The following is a 16,909-nucleotide window of genomic DNA, read 5'->3' as shown; positions in this document are numbered from 1 at the left end:
GGCATACAACTTAGGTTTCTACTTCCTTGGCAGATGCTCTAACCGCTAAGTTTTTTTATAAAAGGTAACTGCTGTCATTGCTCAGCTAACAAATTAAGTTCATATGGGGACATAAAACACGGGGAGGTCTAGTTTCTGGTTTCCAGATGGCCTTCGGTTAATGATATGTGCCTGTACGACCAGCTCAACCAGGACAGTGTTGTTGTTAGACATGCGGACTAGCACAGCTCAGAACTTTTTACCTAAATCTGAGGCATCTAAGCAGAATAAAGGGGAGGGAAGCATATAGGTTGCTTTCATGAGCTTAGGAGCCTAACTGTACACAAGCTTTGCTTTAAACCTCTTAGAGCTACTTTGAATTTTGCCATCAGTGTTACGGTCATATTTTCTGTTATGGCAAAGAATGACATATCTAGGGCATGTGAATGTGAAGCTGATCCACTGAGGATTAGTATTTATAACTCTTACATGATATTTTGCAATAAATTTCTTCACTCAATTTACATACACTATGGGATATAAAGTCATAAACAAAACTCTGCCAAATACTTTACAAATAAGACTTACGGGATGTTCTGTAAGCGAGCTGTGTGCTCCAGGACTGTTGCGTATTAAATTTGCGCTAGAGTTCAGAATGGGTAAAGTCTGATTAGGAATGGAGTAATGGCCAGTTCACTGCTGCTTTTGTAGGTCTACAGCAGACAGGAAAGCTACTTTAAATTTCACTTGTGTGCTGAATGACCTGCTCACCTCTGCCATTTGAGCATTTGTCATACTGGAGTACATTTTCTTTCCTAGGTCACAAACGAGGCAAGTGTTCTTTTGCCACAGATCTCATTTTAAATAGTAAGAAGCCTTTGAAAAGCATTATTTTGAAATATGTCAGATTCATTTCATTTTCTTTGGTTTGTGCAGTTAAAAAAAGTTCCACTTCAGATGTTCTTTGCTTCTAAAATTTCACCTGTTTCTTACTCAGAGCATCTCTGTTAGAAGCAGAGATATATGGATTTCAGACTGAGTAAGTAAAGACAGTTCAACCTTCAGGAAATAGAATACTGCTGAAAAGAGATGCCAAACAGATGGGGAAAAATCACAGCGTATGTAAATAAAATAGTTTACACATAGGAGTGTTCTGTTTTGCAAAGGAATAATATTTCCTGAGAACCATCAGAAAGCTGGAGTTACTGCAGGAATGACAGAGGATGGGTGCACTGTCACGACTGACAGTTCTGCAGTAGTTTCATACAGGTTCTAAAGTGGTCTCAGTGTCTTGTTAGTAAAGCCGTAAGATCTTGTATCTGCCTCAGCTCTGCGACTCTTACTTGGGAGGCAGTGAGTTCTTAGTCCATACTTAGTTTTCGTCTCACAGCTGTGGGTCACGTCCCCACGTCACATGCGGTGTTAGGTCATTAGCCAAATACAGCCTGCAAAGAGGAAGCTCACATTGACTCCAAATGCTGCTCTATCTGTGCATTCTTCCCCCCGCCCCCTTAGGATGATAATTTGGATTTGTTCAAGGTGATGCGACCCCCAGAAAGACAGAAAAATTTTAGTTTTCCTTAAAAACAATTTTTTTTTTCTGTACACTTTTGCTTATGGATGTGAAAGGCTGAGACGTGCTGCAAGGGTAATAAATGAAGCCTTGTACTACTGCTCTTTCAGGATTACAGGTTTCAGTACTGTAATTAAATCACCTTTCGTAGTTGTTCACATAGAAAATGTTTCAAAACTTACTAAAGCATCCTATCTACAATAATAAAACTGTGGACTCTGGTAGTTATGAAGGATTCTGAGCATTTTTGCAAAAAATTATTAAAACAAAAGGTCAGCTGTGAACTGTCTGAAGAATGCAGTTACATTGATCTGAATGCTCTTCTCTAAGTACCAGAAACATGGGAGCCTCTTTTGAGCCTCTGAAGCCATGCAAGGTCAAGTTTCTAATATGAATACAGGTTTTTATTTCCTGCTAAATCATCAAAACTAGTCGYTATGCTCCCTACTCTGTTTTAAATCAAAAGACTCTCAAGATCAGCTGTTACGTGTTTTCTAATGTAAGCAGTAGATTTCACACTGTATGTCAGACTGTAACGTGAGTAGTCCTGATTTGTTCAAGTGACTTCAGTGAAATTAGAAGATTAAGATACATTACTTTAAAATTTCACTGATCTTAAAGTACAGTGATGCTTCAAAATAAACCTCTGTAAAACTTACACTGTATATATCAGTGTTTATTAATTAGACCCTTTTTTTCTGCTTACAAAAATAAATGCCTAACTGTAGTAAATGCTTAGCACCATGTGATCTGCCAATGAAGTTGTATGTTGTTGTGGCTCAACAAATCATCCCTAATAATTTATTAGAATTTTGCTAACTGTTTTTGGTACTTCAGGAGCCAGAATAGTATCCAGTTCTCTCTTGTCTTTATTTCTACCAAAAAGATAAATTTAAAAAAAAAGGTATAGGTAGAAATATTTTGAAAACATACTAGAGTACACTAGCAAATACAGAGGTGTTCTCTTTATGCATTGACAGTCGCTTTTCGGACTTTGAGCATGTGGTGCAAACCACAGCACTTCAAGTGCGATGGTTGATGGGAATTCAGTCTGAACCATGTGGGAAGTCGAGTCCTCTGCAATGGAGCTAAGTTACCTGAGATAGCTGTAAGCACACCGTTATCTCAAAGCTCAGCCACTAGTCAGTGGCTCCTTGTCGAAGGCTGACCTACATTTAATAATATAGACAAACATGTCAGTAAACTTTACTTCTTGGATACAAGGATAACACTGACAATGGTGGATTTTAGCTTTACTTTTTAAGCTGGAAAAAGTTGTTAGAACCATTCTGTTAGACTACTCTTTAATAACATATAATATTCATATATTATCTGTTTGATAGTATCCATTATACTCATGTTGACTTTATTACCTAAAATGCAACTGCTTCCAAACTGGTAACTCCTAGGTTTTGAGGTTCTCTAGCTAATTTTGCCTTACTGTAGTAGTATGTGGTTAATTTTATGCTTCATAACGAAGGGTGTTTTCAAATTCTTTATTCTAAAGTGCATGAAAGCAGCTTTAATACAGATATAAATCCTTTGGATAAAGTCACAGCATAGATGAAAGTACATAAAACATAAAAGTGCATCGGTGTTTGGCTGCAGAATCTCAACTACTCTATTTWGTGAAAAAAACATAATGTTGTAGCTCTGCCTGTCTCTGGGAAAAATGACTGTTCATTGTCAAACTCAGAAGCTGGATAAGGCTACTGGTTAAATTTTCAAGTGAACTACCTAATAACTGTTAGAGCCACAAAGTATTCTGAACTGACTTACTGAATGAAATGTTCTCTTCTCTCTTGTAAATTTTCTAGAATATTGAAGTAAATGCAGTAAAACCAACACCAAAGTTAAGCTACTGTTTTAATGTAGGGGCAAAGCAATATAGTTGTTAAATCAAATGAAAGAGATAATAATTAAAAGTTATCAGTTACAAATCTATTTTGGTTAAATCACCTGGTTATCTTTAAAACATTTTAGCAGAGGAAAGGTGTAAGGTCTTGTCTATCTGGTTATAAATCTCACTAAAGAATTTTATGAAGTCAAGTGAATCTGCAAATTGTTTAAAAAAAAATTTAAGCAAAATTAACTGATTTGTTTAGCATAACCTCAGAAAAGCTCTTTTTTAATTTTTTGCATGAAAACCAGACCTTTCCTCCTTACTCTCAATCCTTAAGTTTTGCATTACGGTCCTTCAAAGAACACTCGGCTAGATGGAAAATTGGCATTGTAAATAGACAATTTGAAAATTCTGTTCAAGACAAATGACAAACATGCTTGCATCCTGGAAACTGGAGATTAGTTACACTTGGTGACTTCTGTGTGTGGACGTCATTGATGTTTCAACAGATGCATACATGCAGCCTCAGACTGAAAATTTGAGATCTTTCTAGGGTAATATTAAAAGAGACTAGTAGAAATAAGGAGAAACAAGATACTTGAGAAAACAGCTTTTAAGATCTTTTCAGCTTTTTTAGTTGTATGATCTTTAGAGAAAATACTGGCCAGAGCTGCAATCCAGCTATTAGGCAAAGAGAATACATGATTTTTCTCATCAGCAAGTTTGCTTTGGGTTCTGGGAGAGACTTACTAAGTGCTAGCATATGCGTGTTGATRTTCTTCACAGTGGTGAGCAGTGTCACCATTCTTGAACGCTAGCCTGTCCTCAGCTGAAAACTCTGGACCAATGGCCCTTACCCTTTACCATGATTTGCAAAGTGAATTTCTCCATCTGTGATGGTTGAGTAAATCAGGTGCAAATGGAGTAATTTTTAGCAAGTGTCTATTTGGAAAAGTCCTACTTGAGCCAGCAGTTTTAAATAGATTGTAAATGCAAAGAAACAGAGACTGTAAGTCTGTGGTGTCCCACCCTACCCACACAAAATCAGAAATACAGAAGAGACACTAGTTGGGAGATCTTTTGAGATCTTGTCTGCACATTCATGTCTCAGATTATATTTTACCAATTGTAAAGGTTCAATACAAAATAAATTAACTAAAAGACTCTACCCCCCACTATCTATTCAATGTTCATGCACCAATGATTCTTAAAAAAAAAAAGCAAAAAAAAAMCCCCCTACAATTGATGAACAAGATGTTATAATTATCTGACAGCAATTTTTATTATGACAAAAAATATTACTTTAAAGCTTATGAAAGTATAAAACCCTTTCATTCCATAACTGAACTATATAGTCTGGGTTTTTGTATTTTATTATTTCGCACCATGTTTATGGCATCCGTATCATTCCAGATAAGGTGTGCACAAAGTTTCCAATCTTTCCCTCATGGGATAGTAATCCCATCTAATTTTAAACACCTACCCCACTTTCCCTCATGAGATAGTAATCCCATCTAATTTTAAACACCTACCCCACTTTCCCTCATGAGATTGTAATCCCGTCTAATTTTAAACACCTAGCCAACTAGCTGGAACACCAAAAAGCCAATAGTTGTATTGGAATCTCCACAGCCAGACCAGGAGGAGATCCAAGTGGGTAGACAAATGTATGGGCGTTCTGTTCCAGGGAATGCTGCTAGCCACTTCACAAGTGGACTCCCGGGCTCACCCTGTATTTATTGGGCTCTGCTATTATTTGAGAAACCCGGGATCCATCCTTGCTCCCTGCGCCAGGAGGAAGTGGCTTCCCTGGAGGGAAAGGGAATGCTTTGTGTCTCTGTGCAGCTGTCTCCCCCCATTGATCTGAGCATGATATTAATGCCCTTTGAAGTGATTCCCATTTAACCTGGCTTTTCTAGATTGGCAGGTTCCTGGCATGAGCCTTGAGTAGCTATTAATTAAAAGGAAATTATGAAGAAGAAAAAGTGTTCTGCCACTTTAACCCCGATTCCTTTCTTGGTTGAATTTTACAGATACAAATCTGTAAAATCTTTTACGGAGCTTTTACAGAGCTGTTTGTTTTACAGAGAACTGAGTTCAGTAGTCTAGATACATCCGTTCTGAGACATCGTCCATAATCAGTGTATTTGATTGCTGGTTTCAGAGCACTTTTTGACAGTATGAAGATATTTTCTGGATAGTTGTTATTTTTGCTTTTAAAACGCAAAACATTTTCGCTATCAGTGAGTTCTATGAAAAAAATGTGTACTTACTACTGCTTCAGTAAAAGTAGATTTTTATAATGACACTTCCTCATTTCTATACTGACATTGTACAGTATTACCAATGTTGACTGTGCCAGTAACCTCTGAGTTATGGTTGGATCACATTCCCCTCTTCCTGAACATCTTCCTGCCTGTTTCAATTTCCAGGTGTTCATCACCGCTCCTTCAGTCCTGCTGGCTTGAGCTAGTGTCATATTTGTTCCCTAATTTGCTCCAGTCAGCAGCATTTAAGCTAAATTCTTTAAATAGTAGATTTTTGATAACCTAGCTGAAATGAGTTAAGAAATGATCAGGTAGACTGCTGCATTAGCAGAGCTGGTAGAACAGTAAACAGCAGGAAATGGACACATAACATCAGGTAGCGCTGCAGCATCACGAAGGGCTGTTGGTTGCGTCCTTGGTGTTCACGGGCACTTTGCACTTAGAGCTACTGCTGCATCATCCCTGCAAACTTAGGCCCGTATCCTTATACTACTTAGAATGGACTAACTTTTTTAAAACTTAGAGGCTTAGCTTTGGTTTGAGGTTGTTACAAATGTAGTATGTAGACTTACAGGTTCAATTTCCATCACAGTTTGGAACTAATGGAACTGTGATGTTTTAAGGGTTGTGTCACAGGGTTTTTTTGTTTTGCTTTGTTTTTGTTTTGTTTATGTTGGCTGTAGTCTACCTTGTATAGTTTAATGTACCATGTGTCATGAGACATGACCAGCTTGAGAACGTGTGAGACTGTGTTCCCTGCCTTAGGTAATCTTTTGCACATCTTTGGTGGAGGAACATTGACTGGAATTATTCAGGGTTTTTTTGCAGTGTCCTTTATTTTTCTGCTACTAGAAGCAGCTTTTGTGTCACTACCACAGTTTATCTTTTTAACTACTGTAGTATATTTTACTTGTGTCAAATAGTATGTGCTTTGGTTGTCTGAGGTACAGCTTCCGAGTGGTTCTTTTCTAATGACCTGAGTAAGATAAGCTCTTTCTTCCACAATTGTCTGCTATATAGTGGGTGTTTTTGCATGCTTGTTGCTGTTAAAAGAAAATTTTCCTACTTGTTTAAAAGTTGTTTGCTTTAGAGGAATGAGCTCAGATTATGGGAGTAGGTTTAGGTACAGGTAGAAGTTCCTCAAGAGAAATATAACTAGAACTAATTAAATAGTGRAGCCACCTCCTACCTTTCTGCATGCTGTCTGCATTGTTGAGACTGCTCTAGGTAAGAATGGAAAAAAGATGTAGTGACTCTGCATTGAAGTCAGCAAGCCAAAGTCTGAATGTGTGTGYGTATCTTATCTGCCATAACATAACGTCCATCAAAAAGTAAAGACATTGTGAATTCTGATAAGAAAAGTTTGCATTGCTAACATGCACTTGTTGCTGGATCATCCAGGTGAATTCAGAATTAAACTTTTAAAAAAAATTTGCCTATTCAGAGATTTTGAGTGTAGGAAACTATTGTACTCTATTCTGGTCTCCTTTATAACATTAGCAGAATTTTATATGCACTGTGTTCAGATCTTGAACTTTTGATTCTTATGAGTTGCAGTAGATTCTACCATGTCCCGTGGTAAGCTGTTGATTACCCTTGCTATAAAGAATGTGTGTTTTATTTCTGTTCTGAATTTTAAACGCTGCTTACAGATGCAGTATGTTGTCTCTTTGAGTTGTATTAAAAAAAACAAAAAACAAAACTCTGCTGTATAAAAACTTCCCTGTATATGTACTTAAAGTGATTGATTCTTAATCTTCTTTTGGATAAACTAGATACATTGCACAGAAATCTTTCTTGGTGCTTGTTTATCGTACTAAAGTGAGTTGGCTCTGACTTCCAGGAATAAAGCATTACTGCAAGAGAATTTAAGATATAAAAAAATGTACTGGAAAAAATGTGTTTTCAAATATACAGGAAAAAAGTATTTCAAAGTATACAACAATCCCTTGTTCTTGAACAGGGATATAGTCACCAAAAAAAGGGGGGGGAGGGGAGAAATCAGGCTGCTGGGAAGAAAATCTACTAAGGTAAAAGCTTTACCTGGGATGTGAGCGATTTAATTTCTGCCTAAATGAACTCAACAAACGTTTCAAGTGTTTGCCCTGATTAACTATGCTGTTCGTAGATCATTTCCCTTTAATCCTTACTGTTGAAGCTATTGCAGTTTGTGTGAAGTAATGAAATATTAAATGAGCCAAAGAGAGAATGAGAGMGCAGCTCAGGCAATGAGAGGCCATGGATCAAATTTTCTCTCCACCAGATTCAGATATCAGACTCACATAATGTGAAAGTAGTCATATTATATTTGTGAAATCCATGCTAGTGTATGTCGTAACTGCCTTTGGAACTTTCTTTTTATTTAAGAACAAAACTTTGAATAAGCTTTAAAGTAGGCTAAATCAGTTGTAAGATGCACTTATCTTGAAAAATCAATTAGTTCTTTTCTGCTGTTTGGTATCAGAAGGTTTATATATACTTGTAGAGAACTTTGTTTCCTGAATGAAAGGAGTTCACATCTCAAGGCTGCACTTTAATGTATGTCACTCCTGTACTTTATATCCATAGTTTTCATGAGTAGCTATGTTGTTCATTTCTCATGGTATAGTAGGTATCTACTGTGTAGTAAACACAGTATCCTACTGTGTTCAAAATTTAGTTTCTTGAAACTACTGTAACTTTCAGTTTCTTAGTTCCATGCAGCTCCTAATTATCTGAGACACACTTACACTTTTGAGGGAAGAAGTAGTACCTCAGCCATTGTCAACAAAATTGTCAGTAGTATGGAAACATGAACAGCATGTTTCGAGCCTTTTTTGAGCATAACAAAAAGCTAATGGTGCTAGCAGGTTGTATGTTTGCATATTAGATACTAGTGTAGGTCTTATCTAATATCTCATAATTTCTTCAGTTTGAAAATCATACAAATTAATAATTTATTAATCCCTTTATGTCATTTTCTTAGGTAAAGAACAATCTTCAGGAGAGATAAACATGCACCCAGTCTCGGCAGCTCCGCTCTCTGTGTTTAGTAAAGAGTCAAACTCCTCAAAACATAGTGATCACCATCACCACCACCACCATGAGCACAAGAAAAAGAAGAAGAAACACAAGCATAAGCATAAGCATAAACATAAACATGATAGTAAAGAAAAGGAAAAGGATCCCTTTGCTTTCTCTAACAGTCCAGCCAGTGCACGATCAATCCGTTCTCCATCACTTTCAGACTGATATCAGTGGCTCTAGAATTCGACTTGCAATATTCTCTGAATACTTAGAAGGATGTATATAACTATAGCTTCTATCTTTTTTTATGGAAATAGGAATATGTGAATTGCCTTAGCAATTCAGCAGCTCTGCCACAGTCCTGATTTGAAGTCTTCTATTTGCATATGCAGTTGTTGAAGTAATCTGGTTCAAAAAATGTTTTATGATTCTCAGTCATTTTGTATTTCACTGTTCTCCACACATCCCGTTCTTTTATTTCCCCCCCGCCCCCCGTCKTCTTCATTTTAAACAAAGAAAACAGCCCTATATGTAAGGGCCCCATGTCCACTGGCAACCCCCTGCACATCATGCTGACCATGTGTACTGCCAGAATCAATTATGTTTTAATCCTTTGAAGAATGTTATGAGGCAGAGTATGTTTTAAACAGAAGCCAACTGCCAGACCTTTGATGAAGTGCTGTTTCCAGAGTAGTATTGTATAACGAAGTGTAGACCTCCTGAGAAGACAAGGATTTCCTGTAGTCTTCAACTGAGCTGTTTCTTGCTTTAACCATTGCAATGTAATGTCAGAATTTTAAGAACAATATATAGAACATTTGCCTTTTTCAGATACTAAAACTCTTAAAAATTCCAAGCTGCTTTTAAGCTGCAGGTATTTATTATGGACATGACCCTTTGAATATAATGACACTCTGCAATTATGTTTTTGGAATTTTAGCAAAATGCTTAATGCATGTTTTGTCCTGTAATCAGGCTTTTAAAAATCCAATAAAGTTTGCAAATTATTTTGACAAAGGCAGATTTTTTTTCTTTAAGCTTGACATTGGAATATGCTTTCGAAAAATGGCTTTGCTAAAATTGAAAAGTATTTTTGAAAAGCTACATATAGATTTAAAAATATATATTTCCTCCTGCTGAAAGGTGCTTTCGTGGAAGCATTCTGTTCTCTCAGTTCATGAATCCACGGGAAAAATATATTATTAGAGTAATCTAGGTCTGGGACTTCAAGTGATGGATACAGTCAGATTTCTTTTGCTGTGTTTTATGCAGTGTAATATTTACACCCAGCAAATGTTTTATTTAGAAACTTAAATTTTTAAAAGTTCTGATAATAGGGGTACAGTCATCTCTGCCACTTTTTATGTGTTTTCTTTATTTGTGCGTGGAGGCAGGGGTTTTATTTCCATGTGCTAGTTGACTTCTGTTGCCCAGAGTTCACATTTCATTCGTCTTTCTGTAAGATGGTTGTATTTGGGTTAAACATTTTATTTAAAACTTTTCACGAACTCCTGTGAGAGAGACTGATTCTACTTCTAGGGCAAAGAAAGAGAGTTCAACAGGGACCCAGGAAGGTTTTTTAAAGCCATATTCTGTTTCATAAACGTTAATAAATGCTTTTATATTGTATACCTGCTGTTGAATCCTGTAATTCTTGTAATAACAAGTCACATGTAGAATCAAAAGATAAGCAATAGACTTAAGTATTTTGTAATACACATATACTTATTTTGTTATTCAAAAACCACATGTGAATACTTTTGCTAATTGGTTTACTCCGAACGCATGTTAAAATATGTTTGGGGCCTGGGTTTAGCCTTGATGGAACTAGGCAGCATCGCACAACTTCTGCCCTGTGTGATGTGGTGCCCATCTGCCACAATGCAAGTAGCCTTCGTGGTAGGTGGATCCCCCCTTGGCAGGATTTGTTTCCCCTCTAGCTTGCAAAGACTGCCAGCTCTTAGGAGTTAGATGAACTGAAGGTGCGACAGGAAGAGGGAGATGTCTAAGTGTGGGTAGAATGAAGTCCTGAGCCTGTTTTGGGTAGACTGACAATGTGTGCAGTTGAGCTTACCAGCTCTCCTGAGCCAGCAAACTGTTATGTTAGCATCATGAATTGTGAATCATAGGGAGAGGTTCGTGAGGCTATAGTAATAGCTCGACGGAAATATTTTTAGATATTTTTCCCTTGGCTAAGGAGTGAGGTAACAGTGCCAAAGGTGTTTGTGGGAGACCTGGGCTAATAAGCAGTGAAAGCTGGCATTGTTTGGTAGAGCGGAGGCAGATGCATTTATGTTTTAAAAATGAAGTCATGGATAATTTAGGCTGGTGTAGTTTTTACTTTTGGAGACGTGAATTTGCACTCTATTACACTGAGGGGAAATGTATTGTTTAGTGATACGGGCACAGAGCTGTAATGCTGTAATTTGAAGCTTCATATATTTGCCTGTATGACCTTGAGTGAATTGTTGAACATAAGCTAAGGAAATACGGCAAAGATACAGTTGCTAGAAAACGGGGGGGAACAAAAGGACTTTTCCAGTACAATATCTGAGGTTCTGCCATGGGCCTGGCTGGCAGTTTGCCTTAATGTGTTTGATGGCATACAAAAAAGTTTGAAGTTGGTGGATAGTACTAAATGGGTAGGCAGTGCTAACACACTGGTAGGTATCATCAGCAGGCAGAATAATTAGGCAAATTGCACAGGTGATCCAAAATCAGCAAGTTCACATTCATTCCTACTGAATTTTAAATGCTGAACTTGAGGGGAAAATGAAGCGCCTGATTGCAGGATGGGGGAATAACTTGTTAATGTGCAGTAAGAAAAATAGCATCTGGTTACATAGAGTTGAGCAACTTGATACTGTTACAAAAAGGCAAATCTCACTGAAGGGTTAATTAATAGGAATGTTTTATATAAGGCACAGAAGTACTTAGTCAATGAAGTGCTGAGGAAGCCTTACTGGCAATACTGTGTCCAGTTTGGGGCAACACACTTTAAGAAATAGGTGGGCAAATTCCCCAAAAGAGGAACAATAGATAACACAAGAAAAAACAAAGGGAACTGGATCTTCTCAGTCTAGAATAAAAAGTCTGAGGAAGGCACTCTCCATTCTAATACCTAAAAGATTGCTACAAAAAGTGTTTATTAGTTATTCTTGGTATTTTCTGTGGGAAGGAAAAGATTGGCTTAATTTGCAAGGGGAAGAAAGGATGTAAAACATTGCAATGGCACCTATTGATGGTGTGAAAGCTCTTTCCTCGAAGGCTTTTAAGCAGCAGATCGGCAAGCGCCTGCTGGCGGTGCTTGGGGGATGTTTGGCCCTGCCGCAGTGTAGGCCTTTGGATTAGGTGACCTTCCCATTATAGTTTGTTTTCATGGTTTCTTTGATCTTCCTTTTCTCAATCAGAGAAATTATTGCAGTGACTCCYTGGATGTTTTAGGCACTTGTGGAAGGTGGGGAAACAAAGGCCTTTGCCTCCCAAAGAGCTTAGTGATTGCGGTTTAGCTTGGCTTTGGTGGTTTTTTATTGTTTGTTTTTTTTCCTATTTAAAACTTCGACTATTTCAAAGTTTTAACCTTATGTCAATTCAGTTAAACCCTTTGGATTTGGATGGTGGATTAAGCTTTTTATTCTCTCCACAATTGAACCTGATAGATGGGCTGTAACCTATGCGGTTTCTTTTAGTGTAGGTTGTGATTTGCAGTTTAAACTTCTGGTTTCTAGTGCACTCTCCCTGAAACAGAAGGAGAAATGTTTGATTTTAGGTGGGGTTGTATCTGAATACTGGAAGAATATGCATTACACATATCGAGTAGAAAGGCATATGTTCTTGGAAATGTGCAAAGAGGTCAAAGTCTGGAGAGGTTATTTTGACATCTCAGATTTTAATGTGATTTCCTCTATTTTGTTCATTAGAAGCAGTGTAAGGCAAATATGTAATATCAAACTACCTATTTGAAATTTTAATATTGACTTTCCATTTGTCTTGTGTTTTCACATCTCAGTGTAACTGTAGAAGATGATGTCTATAAAGTAAGTGCTGTGCATTTGCTATGTTTGTAGACATCCTCAAGCTTTTAATTAAGATACAACTTCTTTCCTTTGGTGCCCAACTAAAAATACATTTCAGTTTTGGTTGGTTAGCTCCTAGGTCTTGTCAGTGTGTCCTCATGCAGTGGAGGAAGAACAGCAGAATGTGACTTCTCTGAATTCTTGGGCRAGCTGGTACTGTCCTTGTATAGTAAACTGGTGTGCAGTCCCTTGAAGCACTGGAGCATAAACTGAGCTTAATACCAACGACTACAAGCTATCCTTACACCCTTTAGCTTTTTAGGATATGAAAGTTGTGTTTTAGTTGATTTCATATTCATAGAAATATGGTAATTTATGTAAACTTTATATAAGGAAATTTAAGTCATGTCAATATTTTCAGTTCCTTAAGACAGTTTATTCACAGAAAGATAAGAACCTAATTTTTAACACAGTATCAATATTGTATAGGRCCCTTAAAATACAGAAGGCAAATATAAATGTTTTGAGTTAGATTTACTTTTATTTATATACAAGTATAAATATGTTTTCACATTATACCTATTTATTGTAATATATTGTATTTTAAAATATGTTTATACATGTTATATATTTATATCCTGGTTTTATTATGTAAAATGGTTATAATGATATGAGTGTTTTCATACATACTGAGCCCTGGCAACTAACATAAAGTCTGTGTTATTCTATAGTCATCTAATATCCTAAATATAGTTTTGCTGAACATATTTCCAGGTTTTTCTTTTCTTTCTATTACTGTCAGGGTAAGTCTACAATGTGAGTAACCTTTGTTGATGTAGATGAGTCAGGATTTCATTAGAAAAACTTCATATTTGGTTGGAACATATTTCACCTAGTATGGTGCTTAGAAAGACAGACAGGAGTATTTTTGTGGTAAACATTGTAAAATGAGAGCAAAAATTGAAAGCATGTTTAGCTAGATTTTTGTTTGTTTGTTTGTTTCTGAATAAGAGTGAAACTGCATGAGGCTGTCTGGTGATTTAACAGCTTGCCGCTGCTGGGGCAAGGAGGTGTCTCTCCCCGCTGCCCCTGACCCCATAGACCCACGTCGGACTTCTCACGTGTTAACTGGGCTCTTCTGTGCCCTGCTTCAACTGGCTAATCTGGCAGCCAGCCAACAAACGAGGCCTAGTTTTTGCTGCGTTAGAGAACTGAGCTTTTTCAGCAAAGGCTCAGAAAGCAGCAAGATGAATGCACGGCTAGATGGTTGAGAGTGGAGTGGGGAGAGAAGGGAGCAGGGGGAAGGAACTAGCCCCTTCCTTTTTTGGCAATGGCAAACTTTTAGCTTGACTGAGCTGCTGCTTGCAACTCTCCTCTCAAAAGACAAGGTGATAATATGAATTCAAGTTTTTATACCTGCTCCTCTTTGGGATTCTTAATTTCGTTGTGAATAGGTTCAGGAAATGTTTTGTATCGGATTCATTCTGAAAATTTTGGAACACACAAGTGAGCTGAGCTGAGCTTACATGACTAACTTTTTTTTTTTTCCTGTGCTGTGTTAAAAATAAGACAAGGAATGGTTTCAAGAATAAAGGTCCAAAAAGTTCTCTTCAGAATTGCTCCAGAGGTCATTTCAGGTAAAACMAAATAGATTTTTTTTATTTTAATTTTATCCCTCCTCTATTTTATTTTTATCCACAGAATTTGTTTTCAAAAATGTTCTGAAATCCAAGTATTTCATTCTAAAAACAGGTTTTCATTTTCTAAATGTTCCTGTTCCTTTTTTTTTTCTTTTAATAAATAAACCATGTTGTAAAAAGTAAGTGTGTGATAAAACTTCTACATGAAAATATGCCCCAACAAGAAGGACAAAGTCTGAAAGCACATTAGAAATGTACATTTTTCATGACTCGGTTGATTCTTCCCCTTTCCAAAAACTTACTTCAGGGAGAAATACTCCTTTGGAAGTTCTCTCCTCCTCACCTTTCCAGGAAAAGGAGGATGACTTGACCTTGCTCATGGGTTAGAAGCCTTCTGAGCTCGCGTGAGCGAGCCGGCGGAGTGAGCTGCGGCCAGCCCTGGTGCCTGCGCGAGCGTGGCGCTCAGCGCCGGCCCTGCGCAAACACCGAGAGCGACGGGAAGGTGGTCGCAGTTTCCTCACCCGGGAACCTACCCACAACATACGGAAGAGCAGTCAGGGACCTGGCTTACCTTACGCTGCCGGCACAGCGTTCTTAGGAGCTTCTAGCTGCTTGTTTTGCCAAATCTTTAAAGTCTTTTTAAGCATTCGACTTTGCCACTATAAACAGGACTTTTGCTAGCTCCTCTCCCGCCCAGGACTCTCATCAAAGCATGCGTGGGAAGAAGGTTTTTATTTAGCAGTTTGGGGAATACTTCATTTGAATTCAGCTTTGCAAGTTGATATGGCAGTTGTGAAAGCTCTAGTCAGCTTATTGAGTCTGTGCTATTATTTTACTAGTTTTAGTCATTTAATTCCTAATTTTTCTGTAAACTGAAAAAACGGAGGTAGGGTGGTGGGTAGGGATTGAGATAATTTATTACCGCAGTGAAGAGAGACTTGATGAGGTTAAAGGTCCCAGATCACTTGTATTGCTCACCTTCCTAGGGCAGTGTCTACTACTTTTAGATGTTTTGGGCTCACGCCTGGAGTTGCTGCAGCCTCCCTGGTTTTCCTCCATTATTTCTTTAACTTCGCTTCTTTTCCAGTCTGTTGGTGTGCTGAGTCGCACAAGGGTTGTGCGAGGCTCAAGAAAGGCAGATGCCTCGAAGACGGCCACCAAAGCAGAGGGTTCGAGCTCTGCCGGGATGGGATGCGACCCTGCGCTGGGGGTTTGATTCTGCTGCCTTGCTTCTCTGTGCTCTGTCCCCAGCTCGGTGGCTGGCAGAGGCTACTACTATTTATTAATCCTTTTAGAGGATCTGGCATAGATATTCCTTGTCCCTTATGGATGTCTTACAGTTAGAGTTTGTAAGGAATATCTTTCTCACTTTTACCTGTGTTTGGAGCATTATGATTAGAAAATGTTCCTCTGTCTCAAATGCTTTTATGAAAGGGTGCACAGTTGTTTTAAACTGCTGGAATTCATGTATTTGTTTCTGAGTACTTGCCTCATCTCAAAATGCTGAACACTTCAATTGCTTTAAGACTGAGATTTTTAAGACTAGAAGTCTGTTTTTACAGCACTGAAAATGTTCCAGATGCTTAATAAAGCACTCAACACTTGCAAGCTAGGACAAGACACAGAGGAGAAGCGAGAACAAGGCTTTTTTGTACGTCTCCCCATAGAAGAGAAAAAGGTAAAGAAATTGTTTTGTAACAAGTAGGAAAACTGATAAAGGACTTTAAGGAATTGATGGGTGGCTATTGCTGTGATGTAGGAGAGACAAAAACCTATGTAAAATAGTATGGAGAGAGCAGTTGAAGCAGTACTTTTATTTTTCAGTAAATGTTCAACAAGTCAATTATGAGAAAAAGGCATTTATAAATGAGAACAAGACACTGATAATGTGTATAGCATGTAACAGCTTCTTAATTTTTGACCATTTTTCCTCAAATGTTATATTCTGTAGTGTTAATTGAGAACATAGCAAGAGCTCCATTTCTTTTGTATAATCAGGCAGTTTATCATGACTGAAGACCTGTCATCTAACATGCTATTAAACAATTTGGATTTGGGTTTTTTTTTTTTTTTTGGTTCTCTTTAGTGATTGATGCTATTAAGAATAGAGAAAGTGTAAATATGTGATTTTTGACTTTATTACAAAATTCAAATGTACTTTAAACCTGATTTACCTGGTCTATAATTACTTATGTGTACTTCAAATGAATAGAAAAATAATTAGGAATTGGCTTTTGTGCTGCGCACAGAAAAGCTACCTTTTTATGAATGCATATTTCTGATTGTGGTTCTGTGAGTTGAGCAAATGTGCTGTATCTGACCCCAGACACTGGGCCAATTTTAGGCAATCAGAGCAGATACTACCAGGCTATTGAGAGCCCCTTCCAGATTCCCCAGTTAGAGTGCTGGTTTTTCTCATTTATCCATCTATCTTGCACTTAACTGTGGCAGAGGCTCCACCCAGGGATCACAGGAAGATGCAGTCTGCCCTGACTTTCAGGCTGGGACAATCCCATTCCACTTACTGGATTCCTGAAGGAACTTCTGATGGACCTCTATCTACTAGGGAAAAAGAGGGAAGCTGT

At 37.8% G+C, this 16,909-nt stretch overlaps 1 protein-coding gene across 3 annotated transcripts in view; it reads left to right on the top strand.

The window, feature by feature from the left end:
- TAF2 (TATA-box binding protein associated factor 2) overlaps nt 1-10,299 on the top strand; it is a 60,218-nt gene extending 49,919 nt beyond the window's left edge. For all 3 annotated transcript variants that reach the window (XM_026055683.1, XM_026055681.1, XM_026055682.1), the window contains one exon: nt 8,628-10,299. In XM_026055683.1, coding sequence (XP_025911468.1) covers nt 8,628-8,893 — 266 coding nt within the window. In that variant the 3' untranslated portion in view covers nt 8,894-10,299. The remainder of the gene's footprint in view (nt 1-8,627) is intronic.
- Nucleotides 10,300-16,909: the final 6,610 nt, after the last annotated feature.

This window comes from Apteryx rowi, unplaced genomic scaffold (assembly GCF_003343035.1).
Source record: "Apteryx rowi isolate R43461 unplaced genomic scaffold, aptRow1 scaffold_125, whole genome shotgun sequence".
Taxonomy (NCBI): domain Eukaryota; kingdom Metazoa; phylum Chordata; class Aves; order Apterygiformes; family Apterygidae; genus Apteryx; species Apteryx rowi.
The sequence above is the reverse complement of the archived record's forward strand: the minus strand, read 5'-3'. Positions and strand labels throughout refer to the sequence as shown.